The sequence below is a fragment of the Natator depressus genome, chromosome 9 (genome assembly GCF_965152275.1).
Source record: "Natator depressus isolate rNatDep1 chromosome 9, rNatDep2.hap1, whole genome shotgun sequence".
NCBI lineage: Eukaryota > Metazoa > Chordata > Testudines > Cheloniidae > Natator > Natator depressus.
Genome location: NC_134242.1, coordinates 2130413 through 2147415, shown reverse-complemented (window position 1 = coordinate 2147415; position 17003 = coordinate 2130413). Strand labels below are relative to the sequence as shown.

At 44.9% G+C, this 17003-nt stretch overlaps 1 protein-coding gene across 1 annotated transcript in view; it reads right to left on the bottom strand.

Annotated features, from left to right (window-relative positions):
• The window catches only part of LOC141993742 (putative cation-transporting ATPase 13A4), a 66398-nt gene extending 50724 nt beyond the window's left edge, over positions 1–15674 (bottom strand). Inside the window, exons 1-4 of the mRNA XM_074963331.1 lie at positions 15230–15674; positions 5434–5607; positions 2587–2724; positions 11–81 (exon numbers count right to left, since the gene is read on the bottom strand). Coding sequence (XP_074819432.1) covers positions 11–81; positions 2587–2724; positions 5434–5607; positions 15230–15292 — 446 coding nt within the window. The 5' untranslated portion in view covers positions 15293–15674. The remainder of the gene's footprint in view (positions 1–10; positions 82–2586; positions 2725–5433; positions 5608–15229) is intronic.
• Positions 15675–17003: the final 1329 nt, after the last annotated feature.

Here is a 17003-nt window from a genome sequence, read left to right as displayed (position 1 = left end):
GTAAACTCACCCAACTTTCTGGAACTGTTGTTCAGGGTTGTTCCAAATATACCGGATTTTCTGCACTTGGATGCATCTTACCTGCCAAACCAAAGAACAACAGCAGCATTTGCAAGGTATGGAACAAAAACGTGCTCACTTCTACTCATAGTTCTATAAATACAGGGACGCTAACTAGGGCTGAATTCAAGCAAGACTGATTATAGTGCTGGGGAGGGCACAAAAAACACTTGGAGGCGTTTGCAGCCACATTGCAGTCTCCTTTGGTCGAAGATACACACCGACAATTGTCTAATTTAGCCCGGAGTTTAGGAGTGCTCCTGAAGTTCTCACTGACACTAAGCGTTCTCACGTGTACCACCACACTGTCACTTATGGCTGGCTAGATGATTCTGTCCCTCCTGGACAGTGGACAATAACCCAGCTTCAGAGACACAAACTTTTCTCACTTCCTGGCTGGACTACGGCGATGCACTGTACCTACCTGTGGAGCCATCAGCCCCCTGGAAATGCTAACTGGTACAGAATCCAGTATCCTCTCTCCTCGGCTCCGCGAGCATCAGGCCTATGCCCTCATTGCACTGGTTTGCCATAGAATACCATGTCACATTCAAGGCCATTTGCTTTCATGAGAAGTGTGGAGGGAAAACTCTGCTCATGTGTTCTCTGATTTACCCTCTTAGGGCCCGGTCCCATGAGACGTTGCACACTTGAATGGGAGAGGAAAGGGCTCAGCTCCTTGCAGAATCAACCTGTAACATTACAATAACTCTCCATTGCAATAAATAGTTTAGAAGGCACGGGGATTTTATACTGGCTTTTAGGAAGGGGCCTGTGACCTGGGATTAGAGGATTATGCTATTTGCTCTTGGCCGCTTTGAAAACTTGTTTGTCTACTTAAATGTTTTGACGGATATGCAAGATTTGCTGAAAGGCTCTGTTATTTGAGGGCTATGGGGGGTTTAAAACATGATTAATTCCATCCCCTGAAGAATGTTATGAGTCACTCTCCACTTTCACACTATGCCTGTGGATTGAAGTAACTGGCACTAAATTTACATATGGATGTTTATATATTCCCAGGAGAAATAAAGCTTTGTTCAGACCCAGTTAAGGGTGTAAAACTGTATCAGTAGCTTTGGCTAGAAACCTTATTGGAGACATCAAAATAAATGCTAACAAGTCAGGAATGTAGTTACTGAAGATGCATATAACTTCTGCATGGGCTCCCAGCCCTGTGACCTAGGGGCTAGGGGAAAAGGCTGGCAATCAAGAGACCTGGACTTCTAGTTTCAGGGATTACACTGATTTACTGTATGACCTTGGGCATGTCATTTAACTTCTCAAGGTGATACTTGCCCTATCTGTAAAATGGGGATAATGGTGCTTACACACATCTATAGAGGGCTTTTAGATCTCCTCAAATCAATAACGCACCTACCATCTCCCCAGACTCATAGATATTAAGGTCAGAAGGGACCATTATGATCATTTAGTCTGACCTCCTGCACAATGCAGGCCACAGAATCTCACCCACCCACTCCTGCAATAAACCTCTCACCTATGTCTGAGCTATTGAAGTCTTCCTTGGCTTGGCTCTCCAAACTGTGTTTGAACCGTTTGCAGAGGGAAGGAAAGATAAGGCCTTAGCAGGGGCAGTCAGGTATGTAGTATCCTACCTCAGAATAACGGTTGTAAAATGCAATTTGGTGCAGCCAAAGGCAAAAAACTGAAATGTTTTCCAGAGCCAGGGACAGAGCGCAGCCATCCTGGGGTGAGGGGATGAAATAGCAGCACCGAGCGAGGGAGGAGACCAGGAAATCTCTAATTTCATTCACCCTTCAATCTTCTCAGCTAGTGCCATACACTGGGCCACCAGCTGAAGTCTGGGGTGAAGTGGGTCAGGATCCTGCTCCCACTCCCTGTGTTCACTGTGGTGTGGAAGCTCAGCTACTCAGTCACTTACAGCCAGTTTCTCCTCTAATGCCAGGAGCAGCCTATAAACCAGTCTGTTAATTCCTGCGCCAGGGCTGGGTTTCCACTTCCGGGGCGCTTACAGCAAGATGCTTCTTGGAGGGTTCTCCACCCCATCTCTTCCCTCCTTCCTCCCCCTCTCCTTTGTAATAGTGATGCAGCACCTCCCTCAGAAGGAATGACAGGTCTTCTTTCTCCTCCTCCTTTTTAGTGGGGGAGGCAGGAATGGCCTTCCCCCCAGAGAGTGAGGGAGAGGGCCTGGCTGACAGGTCTTTTCCCAGAGAAGGCCAGTAGAGTACCCTGATCTTCACTCAGCTAGCTCTACCTGTTGACCACGGCACTCATGCAGCTGCAGGCTTCTTAATTCCATGTTAAATTCAGGCATGTCTCACAAACAGGTTTCAACCTGTCACCCCCCCCCCCACACACACACACACATATTTTTATTTATTTATTTGTTTGTTTGTTTTGCATGTCCCCAAAGCAGCCTCTGATTAGTGCAAAGGATTCTGGGGCATGTCTCAGGTGGCCCACATGCAAGTCTTTGCATGTGGAGTCATGATAAGAACATGTTAACTCCTGTTATATGAATCATGTTTTAAAGTCACTTACTTTTAAATCTGGTTTCATTATGGCTTTGTTTATGATGGAGTTTTCATCAGCAATGATTGGATAATCTGATCTAAACTTGTTCAGTGCAGACACAGAGATCCATGTCACCTTCTTCTGGGAATAAATCTGAAATTCATCCTAGAGAAACAGAAACCAGAAGCCATCATAAATTTGCACAAAGAAATCCTGCACATAGGTGAGGTCCTGAAAGCATGTTTATTACAGTCCCTGGCTTAGAGAATGATAACGCTGAACTGTAATGGGCCTGCTCCTCAGCTGCTTTAAATCCGCATAGCTCCATTGTCCTCTGTTAAACTATGCTAATTTACACCAGCCAAAGATCTGGCCTGGAACTGGAACATACAGCATGAAAAGTGGGGTTTCACTTTTCATTGTCTAAGGCTTTATTAACAAGAACAAAGGTTAAAGAAGGTTTTAGACTGTATAGGACTTGCATTTGTTTTTCACACGCTTCTCTTTGAGTATTTGATTCTGGTGAGCAGAATGCTGTCTGACATTTATATTTGATTGACATTTCAGAGTTGATAGACAATACCGTGTCGATCACGCACTGTCACAGACGCTCTCCTTTTCTTCTTACTGTGCCTGGGCTTTTCAGGGGCTTTCTAAGCAAAACAGTCCCACCCTCCGGACATGCAGTAAAGACATGCGGTGCTCCTGTTCCCTGTCTGAGTATCCTGAGCAGGGGGTGGGGAAGGAATGGATCAAAGGGAGGTGGAAGGGAAGGAATGTATTCCAGAAATCCCATGTTGTACAAGAGCAGCCCCTTCCCCTATGGGGCTGTGCTCCTGCACCCATGAAAGTGTGGATCTCACATCCTTGCCCTGGATTCACCCTTAGGGACCATAGTGGGTTATTTGGATCAGTTGTGGAGGCCCCTCTTTTGTGTCCAGGGGGTGCAGAGACCCTCCTTCATGGCCATTCTGCCCACTCACCATGCAGCCCTGTTGCAGGGCTGAAGTGGTATGGAGGGCGTTGGGCAACATAAAGCATATCATGCTGTAGGCCAAGGATTCTTGACCTGAGGATTGTGATCACCCTGCCCTTCCCGTAGTGCTAAATGGAAGGTGGTTCTCAGCTAGGTGGGAGGGAGGCTCAAAGAAGGATGGGGAGGGGATGGAGAAGGCTGAGTACCACTCTTCTAAGCAAAGATAGAGGAGTAATGGTGACATCCTCCAGCAACCTCAAAATGTAGATAATAAATTATCTAGAAAATATGAGTAACCTAAAGTAATGGAAGGTGAGCAAATATCAGTGTCCAAAGCATCTGCAGTATTACACAATATCAACAACTCGGGCATTCAACTCACATATGAATACAAACTCTGGTATTTGCATGGAAATCTGTCCTCCCTGCAACACTTGGTTAAGATGCAGAACCAGGTAAATAACATTAATAGAAAGCCAGTTTCTTCATTAAAATTAGGAAAACCAACAAAAAGAATAAAAGGTTATGGCCCTTTCATCACTGTCGATGAAGCTAATACGCTAGCCCTGCAGTTGAGCTAGGAGGCAGAAAAGAAGAGAAGGGCTCACAGTTTGTCCAGGACTGAAATATTCTTTGATAGTCAATGTGTCAGCTAACCAGCCTCTGTGGTGATGAGCTGTAAACCCGTCACAGTGAAGCCGATGATAAATTATGAATGCTGATTGGATAAGCTGAAGAAGAGAAATCCCCCTTCCCATCCAATGACAGCAACCTAATCAGATAAACACTAAAACACAAAAGTGCCGTTTTGATGCAAAGAACCCAGGAAGGAGGTTTTAAATTGTCTGCTGCCCAAGGCACACTTTGACAAAGGCCCCTGATAACAAGAATGTTAGATATTATTCAATCCTTGTTTAATTACATAAAGGCTAATTTAAAATCTCATTTGTTTGGAAAGTACTTGGCATGGCAAATCCATTTAAAATGACACATGAGAACCCATAATTACAAATGCAAGATGAGCTTGGGATTAAAAAGGCAAGATTAGACCTCAAACCTCAAAAGAATATTCAGGCTCAGATTTAATTTGGAGTGAAGTTTTGGGTTGTTTCTTGTTGGTTATTGGTGGCATACATGACACAAAGTTGGGGTTAATGGGGACAGTGCAGTTCCCAGTGGACAAGAATCCAGCTAATAAAACCTCCATTCTAACAGCCTGGATGGCCCTCTCATCAGAGGGAGCAAGGACTGACGGGACATGGAGCATGAGCTCCCCTTCCGTCCCTAGAGATGGTCCCTTTGTGTCAGAGTTGAGGTACATTGGCAGGCAGCAATATGGAGCCACAGCTGCACCTGTGCTGTGGGTAACCAGGGGGGTTCAGTCTCCAGTTCTGTCAGCTCAGCACTCTTGAGATCTGAGAAAGGTTTTGAATGGCCACAACTCCACCCAAACTCCATCACGAACATCGGTGGGGAGGGACAGACCCACATGGAGGCTGAAATGGGGAGGAGTAGACATCTTGGACACCATCTAAAGAGAAGACTCAGATAAAAGACAGCTAAGATTCTGGAGCACAGTTCTGTGGCACTGGGTGAGCGAAGGGTAGATTCCCTAGCAAATGCCACAGTCATGGAATCACAAGATACATGGGGCTTCTCCCTACATTATTGTGAAGCATCCTGTCCACGTGGCTGATGCTCTCTACTCCACATGCATTGTATGTATCTTGTAAAGCACTTTGGGGTCCCTTAGATGAAAGTTGCCCACTGTACATTGTTGTTATTTTTATTATTTTATTCAGCATCGGCAGTGTGAGAGATCCAGCTTACATGGATTCCCTCTACTTCCTATTATCTATGTTCTAGCAAGTAATTTACAAAGGAAAATGGGCACCCACTGTTGTTCTGAGCAATGTGACGTCTGCTTCTTGCAAGTTGCAGGGGATGCAGTTTGCCCACACATCCCACGCTGGTTTCCAGTAAAACACAAGCCGGAGAACCCCACAGGACAAAATGTACCCAGCAATGCACATGGCTTGCCGGCAGCCCTGGGTTTTGTAGCCAAATATCTCCTGTTGAGCAAAGAAAAAGAAAAGGTAATGAGAAGCATTTTATTTAAAGAAATGTTGAGAACACAACATTATCCTTTCGTCCAGAACTCTGTGAATGCCCCCGGGGTTAAAAGGCAGTGACTGGCATTGTGCTGTGAATCTCCCAGCCACAAAAAACTCACCTGGTTCCATGACAGCCTTAGGCCATATTTGTAGAAAACATGGAGGCCTGGATGGAACAATATCGAGCTTTAGGCTGGAGTCAGCAGCCCAGCCTCATGGCCTCTGCCCTTTCCAAGCGTAGGGGAATGATGGGCCGTTACCACCTTCCATTATGGTTTGAATGTTGGGCCTCTGAGTCTTGTTAACAGGCCATTATCTTAACTCATAATAATTAATAATCATCTTCAGCACTTGAAATTCAGTGCTGCCTTATCAGACCTGTTGCTCCATCTAGCAGTGATCCGGGTTCCCCCCATTTTGTCAAGCTGCCAAGAGAACTCCCAGGGAGAAGCAAATTCCTGAGGGCAGAATCACTAACTCGGCCTCCTCTTCAACCTCTTCCAATTAACATCTGAACATGGAAAAACTGGAATGATCCTTTCCGGGAGACTCAGGATTTAAATACCAGGGTGAGAAATCATGAGGCTGACACCACGTGCATGTTGTCCTGGTGTCTAAGACACTCCCTTGTGTTCTTACACCCATCTGAGTAGCCAAGAAGTCTATGGTTAAAATAAGTACTAAAGGAAAGGATAGATGCCCCATGTTCCTGTATGGACAGCCAATTATAGCCATCCATTGTCATTTGGCAGCGGTTCCTCCCTGCTTTGAACATGCCGAGCTCCAGTGCCAGGTCATATGAGGCACTATGCACGTGTTTCCTCAAGCCTAAAATGATAACACAATAGAGGCAAGCAGAAGTGACTCCACCCAGTGTAATGCATTTTGGGAGACAGTGATTTCTTCTTGCAGAATGTCAAGGTGGATCTGCCATTTGGGGTGCGTCCTGTGGCACTGTGAGTCAGTCAGGCTGTTTTTGGTAGCTTTGGGACAGGGGTGCTGTAAAGTATGCAGCAAATTGAGGCACCAAATGGCAAAACAGCAGGTGCTGCTCATCATCCATGACCCACAGAGAGGGACATTAGAGGGGAGGTAGCCAGAGAACCATAGGGCGGGGGAAACTCTGCAGTTCATCTGCTCAGGAAGCCATTGAACCAAATACCATGACACAGATAATCCTCAAGTGGCAGGGATCTGGCCACACCTAAGTACAAAGCACATTTCCAGGCCATTGCTGTCCCAGAACACCGGCCCACAAATAAAGCTCCTGACACTGTAGCTCTTAAAACACTTTATGGGTAAACATCATTATCCCTATTATACAGCTGAGACAGAGAAACACTAAGCACCCGTAGAGCCAGGAAAAGAATTCAGCTCCATGTCTTATCTTCTTCCCACAAGAGAAGTTCTGTGGTGCCCTCAAGCTGCTGTAACATTGATAGTTTGTCCTGCCAGGGTGCATATTTTACCTTGTGGAAATGAGCACTGACATGGGTTCAGATCCAGTTGTTTGCACTTTGAGGCATCTGACATTCCTGAATTTGAATGTTAAGGAGTTATAAAGGAAAGTGAGAAGGGGGAAGATAAACATAGGACACCAACGTCTTCTCTTTCATTTCTGAGAGTGGGGCCCAAACTGGGAGCTGGGATCCAGATTGCAGCTGGGATCCAGATTCAGATCCAAAGTGTTGCTTTCCTAAAGTTTGAAAAGGTCTGGAGAAGAGATTCTGGTTCAAGTCCAAAGATAAACTTAGCTGGTTAAGTTTGGATCCAGATCCTAGTCTGAACTTTCCCAGGGTTCAAGGGTAGGGGTGGGTTGGTTGAACCCATCTTTATTTTGATTTAGAATAAAATATTCCATTTCTTTTGCAGAAGAGGTTAGTGATGATGTTGGCTGATGATTCATCAAAGCCCTAGTTTGATGGACCAGAGCCATTATACAGGTTTAATAAAAGATAGTTTATAAGTAAATAGCTCTAACCTGAAACGGGCGAGTGACGCCACACTCACAAACCACCTCCAGCAGTATTTGTTTCTTAGTTTTGAAAGTTAATTGACTAAGGGAAATTGTTGACACTTTTTTTCTTTCATTGCTATAATTCAAAAACAGCCAAATGCATGTTTTTTTTCTGATTTGTGGAGAAGAAAATGTCACCTCTGGGCTGAGCTCCTGCCATGCTTTAGCCCAGAAGCGATATAGCCCAGGAGCTGTGCAGAAAAGGATCTGGGGTTACAGTGGGTCACACACTAAATATGAGTCAACAATGTAACGCTGTTGCAAAAAAAGTGAACATCATTCTGGGATGTATTAGCAAGAGTGTTGTAAGCAAGACATGAGAAGTAATTCTTCCACTCTACTGAAAACACTCATAAGGCCTCAGCTGGAGTATTGTGTCCAGTTCTGGGGGCCACACTTAGGAAAAGATGTGGACAATTTGGAGAAAGTCCGGAGGAGATTAACAAAAATTATTAAAGGTCTAGAAAACATGACCTACGAGGAAAGATTAAAAAGATTGGGTTTGTTTAGTCTGGAGATGAGAAAAACTGAGGGGGGCCATGCGACGAAGTGGGGATTTTCCCTTCTTATGTTGTATGTGAGCCTTTGTGAGTCTTAATGTTTTGCATGAATGTGTGTGTGTGCCTCAGTTTCCCTGTGTATTGCACCAATGTCTGGGTGGTGGGAATAAGGGGGTGTGACTTTTGCAGAGGCTGCTCCAGCTGCCTGTACCGATGCTATAGCTGCCCCTTCGTAACCTGAGACCCAGGAGTGGGATGAAACCACGTGACTTGTGGCCCAGGAAGCGAGACAAAGGCCAGAGGAGAAGCAACGGGCAGGGCAGGGGCTAGGCAGCTGGAAGTGAATCAGTCTCAGCTGGTTTGGGGCATAGGGGGAGGACCAGAGCCCTGGCTCTGGGCTCCCCTCCCCACAAGATGGACTTGGCTGAATTTACAATTCCATTTTGAGACTTCTCAGTTAGTACACATTAAGTGGATTAAAAACTGGCTATGTTAATTTTATATGGGTCTAGTATTTAATCAGAATCACAGAATATCAGGGTTGGAAGGGACCTCAGGAGGTCATCTAGTCCAACCCCCTGCTCAAAGCAGGACCAATCCCCAATTTTTGCCCCAGATCCCTAAATGGCCCCCTCAAGGATTGAGCTTACAACCCTGGGTTTAGCAGGCCAGTGCTCAAACCACAGTACCATGTCAAACCCCTTACAGAAGTCAAGTATGTTACGTTCACACTATTACCTTTAGCAACCAAAATTGTAATCTCATAAAAAAAATTGTTAGTTTGACAGGTTCTGTTTTCCATAAATCCATGCTGATTTGCATTGCTTACATTACCTTCCTTTAGTTCTTTATTAATCGAATCCCGTATCAGCCACTCCATTATCTTGTCCAGATCGATGTCAGGCTGACAGGCCAATCATTACCTGGGTCCCCCTGTTTACCTTTTTAAAAAAACTAGCAGAGCATTAGCTTTCTTCCAGTCTTCTGGAACTTCCCCAGTGCTCCAAGACTGATTGAAAATCAACATTAATTGGCGAGTGAGTTCTTCAGCCAGCTCTTTTAAACTCTTGGATGAAAGTTATCTGGACCTGCTGATTTTAAAATGTCTAACTTTTGTAGCTGCTATTTAACATCTGAGATTCTAGTGGAATTGTCAAAATCTGATAAGTCACAATCTGGGTACAAGCACAAGAGAAGCTGAACTGTAGGCAGGGTCTAAGGCCAGTTGTATTAATTTAGATGGAATAGGTGGGCCCAAAGAGTCAAAGGAGATAACATAACCCTTTCACTGTCCAACATTAAACCATTTTAAACAAGGTTCAGGGTTTGGTATAGAGAGACCTCATCCTGCCTGGCTGCATGGCAAACGCCATTAAAAATCTTTTAAACTTTTTTTATTAAAGATACAGAAAAGAAGGAAAAAAATTAAACCATTTGAAATGTAAAGTATTGAATAAGGTTTTCATTTTAACAACAACCCTTGTTCCCTTTCCTTTTAGCTGGAGAGTTTTTAAAAGGGGGGGACCACTTTGTTTGATAGTCAGTTATTGGGAGTGGACCACATCCACCCTGACTGAATTGGCCTTGTCATCACTGGTTCTCCACTTGTAAGGTAACTCCCTTCTCTTCTTGTGCCAGTATATACTTATGCTTGTTTCTGTAATGTTCATTCCATGCATCTGAAGAAGTGGGTTTTTTACCCACGAAAGCTTATGCCCAAATAAATTTGTTAGTCTTTAAGGTGCCACCGGACTCCTCGCTGTTTTAGCTGCATCTTGGGTGCCTAAAAACCTTTGATGCCAGGCCAGTGCTTTAAGAACAGAATTTCAGACAGGAAGTCCATGGTGGAAGTAGAACCCAGGTCTTTCAGGGCTCACTCCCTATCCAGCAGACCAGCCTCTCTCTCTGCTGCATGCTGAAAAAAATGACAGATGGGAGCAAAACCAAGGCGGCCAATTCTCTGAGACTCCTGCAAATGGTCCCAGGATGGATGTCATGGTTGACAGCATGAAAAGCAGCACAGAGGTCAGGAAGGCTGGAGAAAGAGAGACAGATGAGAGGAGATCATTTAACTCCCAAGGGGTGGCACATTCTGCCCCAGGCTGGGTCATAGAGCAATGGCTGCTGGGCAATTTTAACTGAAAACCATTTTGTTCGGTCATTTTTTGTTCTGAGTTTGAGAAAAGGAAGGAACGAGAAAGTGTCATGTAAGTATCAGATTTATTTATGCCTCAAATTCTTAGGGTTTCAGCTGTGTTCAGGCCAATTACAGAACAAAGAACGGAAACTGCATCCACAGAGTTCATAAAGTCTACGATTATTGTCATGATAACACCCCTCCAGCCGTAGGGAGGAAGGGAGAGAGGCAGCTGGGGGAGTTAGTGGGTTATAGATTGTTGTAATAAGCCATAAAGCCAGTGTCTACATTCAGTCCATGATTTTTTCATATCCCGCAAAGTTATGAGTGTAAACTCCCAGTCACATCTTTTGAAAGTGTTATGCAGATTTCCTGAAATATGTGTTAACCACTTAGGCTAAATAATGATTACTTTGCTACTGCAAAGAAAGTGAATACTTAACACCAATGGGTGAGCATTCGCTAGAGGTTAAAGCAGGTGACTATGGCCCAGGGCCCCTGGATTCTCTCCGTGGCCCTGCTACTGACTTATTGTTGGACCAAGCATGAGTCATTTGCTCCCTCTGTGCCTCAGTTTACCTATCAGTAAACTAAGTCTCGCAATAGTGTTATGAGGCTTTACCAATTAATCTAAAGCTGTCAGGCTTGCTGCTGTTGCCAAAAACTTTGCTTATACAGAGAACAGATTTGTTGGAAGCAAGAAGCAGAATTTGTTGTTAATCATTTCCTATCACCGCTCCCTCCTGTCAAGGATTATTTACACAATTGTCATGTAAACCACTGTTATCTGTGGCTAAAATAACTTTTTTTTATTTCCAAGTGACCTGTAAAGCAGAAGGTAAATGTAAATGCCAAGCAAATTCTGGTATCAGTCTTCTCTTCAGGGCAGAAACTGGCCTTACCAAACCGTGAGGAGCCCAACATCTGCAATCGAGTATTGCAGTTCTGTCAATCCCATCACCAGGTTTTTTCTGCTTTGACAGCAGGAAGGTAACCTGAGAGCAACAGTTTAAAAGTGCTGTTCCTATAACAACAGGTAATAGGATTACATTTGAAAGACAGGTTGAAGGACTCACAAGGAATCTAATAGTGGAGTCTATAAGATAACAACTAGGAACTCTTTCATAAGGGTCTGCTCCAGTTCCCAGTCAATAGCAAAACTACCAGTCACTCCAGTGGAAATAGAATTGGGCCTTTCAGTGTCCATCTTGTGCGAGGATTCAAATATTTCTATGTCAAAGGATAGAAAGCTACAGGGCCAAATACTGGTCCCAGCTGTAGCCCCTTTCCACCATTCCGGGAATGCAAAGGGGTCAAAGCTCCCCTAGTAAAGCAGCTAAGGATTCCTCCAATATGAAGGATTGCTGGTGGGTAGATTGCTGATGTACCTGACTCTACATCATCCCCTTCAAAACTTTACCACAGGGATTCATAGATTCCAAGACCAGAAGGGAACATTGTGATCACTCAAGGGTACATGTACCCTTGAGGGTACACAGAGGTCTTCCAGGGGGTACATCAACTCATCTAGATATTTACCTAGTTTTACAACAGGCTCCATAAAAAGCACTAGCGAAGTCAGGACAAACTAAAATTTCATACAGACAATGACTTGTTTCTACTGCTCTCTATACTATCCACTGAAATGTAAGTACAATATTTATATTCCAATTGATTTCTTTTATAATTATATGGTAAACATAAGAAAGTAAGTGATTTTTTTCAGTAATAGCGTGCTGTGACACTTTTGTATTTTTAAGTCTGATTTTGTAAGCAAGTAGGTTTTAAGTGAGGTGAAACTTGGGGGTATGTAAGACAAATCATAAGAACGGCCAGGCTGGATCAGACCAAAAGTCCATCTAGCCCAGTATCCTGTCTTCTGACAGTGGCCGATCCCAGATGCATCAGAGGGAAAGAACAGAACAGGGAATCACCAAGTGATCCATCCCCTGTCACCCATTCCCTGCTTCTGGCAAACAGGGGCTAGGGACACCGTCCCTGCCTATCCTGGCTAATAGTCATTGATGGACCTATCCTCCAGGAATTTATCTAGTTCTTTATCAGACTTCTGAAAGGGGTACAGTAGTCTGGAAAGTTTGAGAGCTACTAATGTAGTCTGTCCTCCTGCATGGCACAGGCCATCCTCAAAATAATTCCTAGGGCAGATCAGTTACAAAAACATCCAATCTTGATTTCAAAATTAGCAGTGATGGAGAATCCACCATGACCCTTGGTAAATTGTTCCAATGGTTAGTTACCCTCATTGTTAAAAATGTACGCCTTATTTCCTGCGTGAATTTGTCTAGCTTCAGCCTCCAGCCATTGCATCATGTTATACCCTTCTCTGCTAGATTGAAATCTCCTGAGTAAATATTTGTTCCCCATGCAGATACTTGGACTGTGATCAAGTCACCTCTCAACCTTCTCTTTGTTATGCTGCATGGAGTAAGGTCTTTGAGTATATCTTAGTTGTATGTATGGTGGGGGAAATAGCTGGATTTTGTTGTGCTCTGACCATCCCTGGCTGATGTAATGGCTCTAGGAGGCTGTTTATAATCTGTTGGCTGCTCTAAATTATGCCAGGAGTTGAATAAATCCATAGCCACCCTGGAGATCAGAGGGATGCAAAAGTAGCGTGCAGCCTTCTTTTCCCCCTCACCCCCTGCTGTACACCAAGCAAAGCTCTGAACAATCTATTAAAACCACCTTTGATCAGCATCTCTTGAAAATCCCTAAAACAAACCGTCCCCTTCCCTAACCCACCCACCCACCAACCCTCTGCCAGGCAAATATTGTTCTGTAAAGGCTCTTCTCCTTCCACTATCATTGTGAAAAGCGATTGGGTCTGCTAGATGCCCTGAAAGCCAACAAGCTCAGGCTCTGTGGGACCCCAGGAAAATGAACCTCAGCTTCTGAAAGATCCACTCCTGCCAGTCTTATTCAAGCAAGTAGACTTTAGTCACACAAACAGTCCCATGATGGACACGAGGAAGGGTGGACAGCTCTTAAACATATGGGCATTGTCACTTGTGCCGTAGCTAGGGCAGCAGAGAGTGGTCAACGCTGGATACGTGACCTTAGAAATGTTTCACATCTCTTCTCATTACTGCTCCCCACACAGCCTCCAACAAAGGTGGATAGAAAGTTTCTCTGAGAAATGAGATTATCTTCTCCAGTTTTCAAATGAGCCGTCAACATATTTTTAAACTGCCAATGGTATTTCAGTCTGAAACAACTGACATCTGCACAATGTAAACAGGAACATTATTACACTCTTTACCAAAGAGTCAAGAAATGCGTGCCAATAATTTGACTCCGGAAGATTCAATTAATGCTAAAAACAAACTTAAAATGTAATTGTCAGGGATCCCCAGGATCAGTGCTCTGGGCCCAGCTTTAAAACGGTCTCTGGGAGGAGCCTGTCAGAGGGACAGACCCCCTCTTCCTCCTGAGTAAGCCACGTAGCTTCACTGCCTCCTTAGACTGGCCCTCTGGGACCTTCTGCATTCCTGCTTCACATCCTGAGCTCTGAGTCCCCCTGAGACAGACCCCTGAGGGAGACTGGTACAATCTGAGGGAGCAATGCACTTGGACCAGTATCTGCAGTGACACTCAGCCAGCGCTATCAGTAGGGTTTATTAGCTGACTGCAACACAGTATAAGCAGTCCTTGGTTAGCCTAGAGAAATGAAGGTTACAGCAGAGTCCATTCTGGTTAGCCCCGAGAGCCCAAAGCTCTGTCCCTCTGCTCTGTCACTTAGTCTGACCTGCTCTGTCAGATTCTCAGTTCCCCCGCCCCGCCGCCCCGACTCCTCCAGCAGCCAACACTTAACTCCCACCTCACACACTCAGGCATTTGTTCCAGAGCTGGAAAAATGCTGCTTGGCTCCCTCCACAGAGGTGGCGCAATCCATAGTCTCGGTTGCCAGGTTTCAGTGTTCCGGTGGCTGAATTTGCCGTTGTCTTCACGGATTCTCCAATGATATGGAGATAAAGGCCCACTTAGTCCCAGACAGTGAGGTGCCGCTTACACCTGTGTCCTAGCCTGCCCTGAGAGCAAACAGATCCTTTTCACCCACTAGGTAACCATGCAACATATAGGGGAAACTGAGGCACACAGCAGCTCCTCAAAATATCTCAGAAACTTCCCACTTTGTCACATTAATACAATTAGAATTTTTTGCAAGACCAGTGGAGGCATTTGTGGAGCCACTCTGCACAGCAGCCAATGGTTAAAAATGAGATGTTTTGTCCTGTTTTAGGCCCTAATCTTTCAATGAATCCATCCCTTTGTAGATTGTATACTCTTCAGAGCAGAGAAGGACCCCGTTTTCTCTTTGTCTGTTAAGTGGCATGCACCTGTATAGTGCTATGTAATCATCAGTCATTGCCTTTGAAGGTGTGTGGAGCTCTTCTCTCGCCTCGGAGCTCTGCTCTCAGGGTCTGTCTACACTGCAGTCGGCCGTATGTCTGCAGCTCAGCTAGGCATCCCCGCCCTAGCTTTAACCTAGCAACACAGCTAAACACAGCAGTGAAGATGTGCGGTACAGGCTTCAACGCAGGCTAAACAAGCCCACTGGAACCCTGGGTGCTTATTTGGATTAACAGCCTATGCTGGAGTCCATGCTGCGGCATCTTCCCTGCTCTTTATCTGTGCTGGCTCCATTAAAGCTAGGCGGGGTCTGCCTATCTGAGCTGGAATCAAACCTCTGAGGGTACTGCAGGCATACCCTCCTTGCCAACTGATTAAAACTGATTCCACACAATTTCATTTCAATTTATTTTAATATTAATGAAGCCCTTGGCAGACTGTACATTTTCACATACTGTCCAAAGCTAAACTCCAGGCTGTAGAATTTTGCTGTAGAACACACTAAGACTATTGTTCCAGGCTGAGAGAGAGATAAGAGGAAAGACAGTGACTTACCATTTCATTCTCCTCTCCCTTGCTGAGCAATGCATGGTGACTCCTGGCAAACTTTTCCCCCATGAAATGGTGTTTGCTCTGGAGTCCTCTAAAACACCTTCAGGACAGGTCTTCAGGGTTAGTGTCACTTCCTTGAACTGAAGTGATTAATTACCTTCCATGCTAAGGAACTCCTAAGTGCACACCTTGCTTATGACACGACCAGTATTCTGAGAAGACAGCTCCTCCCCATCTGTAGCGTTTGTTTTCAGGTGTATATGTCCCTCCTGTCGTCTCTTTGCTGTTTTTGTTAACTGAAGTTGCTGCTTGGAAGGAGACGTCCCACAAACAAAGCCGGCTCAGGGTGGTGGAGGAAGAAAAAGGTTAGAACTGCTGAGTGTCTGCCATGCCTTGACTTCCAATCACAGCTCCAGTAATGCAGCCAGTACTGCTGGCAGGCAGCCTTAAGGGGAGGGCAAAAGGAGAATACTTCACCTTGAAAGATTATGGGATTTATTTGGGCTAGGGAGTGTGCCTGAGAGAGAAAAGCAGGCATCATTATTCTTCTATTACATACTTAGCAACCTGTTGAAACTAAGGGCCCAATCTTGATTACATGCTATTCAGTGGGAGAACCAGGACTGGGCCCTAATATTCCAAATCATGGCCCTCCTCTGTGCAGGTGGACCCAGCGTCTCACCATGCCAGTCAGCACGCAGGGTTGGGGCCCATATCGGGTTATCAGAGTTGTCAGTGTTTATTATTATGAATGCCAAAAGTGTTTCAGGTCTTACAGTGTAACTAGATGAAGCACTGGGCCCTGATCCTGCCACTGGGGACCCTGGAGTCCAGAGGGGCCCCACTGACTTCAGTGCTGCTCATGGGTGGATCTGACTGCAGCACTGGGGCCAAGCCGACAAAGCAGGCACGGGGGCAACACAGCAATTTGCCCCCTCCTTTCCCTTTGTCTCTTGGATGGTTTTAATTGCCAGACTTGCCTCTTCTTGCCCTTCCTTTGCCTTTTGACTTGTCCAACATTTCTTCTCAGTCATCGCAGTAACTCTCGCTCATTTTAATTATTTGTCCTGCCCAGTGGTTTTTGGGTTTTTTTATTCTTTCCCTCTTCCTTGTTTTTATGTTTGTTTTAACAAGCAAAGGATCAGACACTGTGGTGATGACTACAGCATGGAAATAGAAGGAAATAGAGATAGGAACTGAGCCACAGAAAAACAAGCAAACACAACTCCTCTATTTATTGTAATACGGCTGAAACACTATGTAAGAATCAAGAGTTTCCCAAGATATTTTATACTCACTAGTGTTTTATTCTCATTTGAGATGGGCCCAAGAGAACCCCAAATCCAAATATCCCCACCACTGGGCAAGTTCTGGTCCAATGTCACGCTTCCTGAAGTGACCATGACCAGAAGATTCAGAGGAAGAAAAAGAGGAGAGGTGAAGAGACGGAGGCCAGTCCACACGGAAAATTATCTGATGCTACCTGTGACAGATGGCAATTTCCTGCAATATGCTTGAAAAAAAACTTACTGAATTAAGTTTGTGTCTCTAGTGTCTTTTTGTATTAAATGCAAAGGTTATTTATTATTGGGAGCCAGGATTGTATGCAACTGCTCTAAGGGAGAGATGGGATGTGAACCCTGGGAAGTGTTATGATGTTCAAAGGACTGCATTGACCAATGAGTCAGAAGAGTGGACTTTTGGGACAAACACTATCAAGTGGTTTTCTTGGAAATCTCTAGAGGGAGGCGAATGCAAATTTCCATCTCCAGTTATG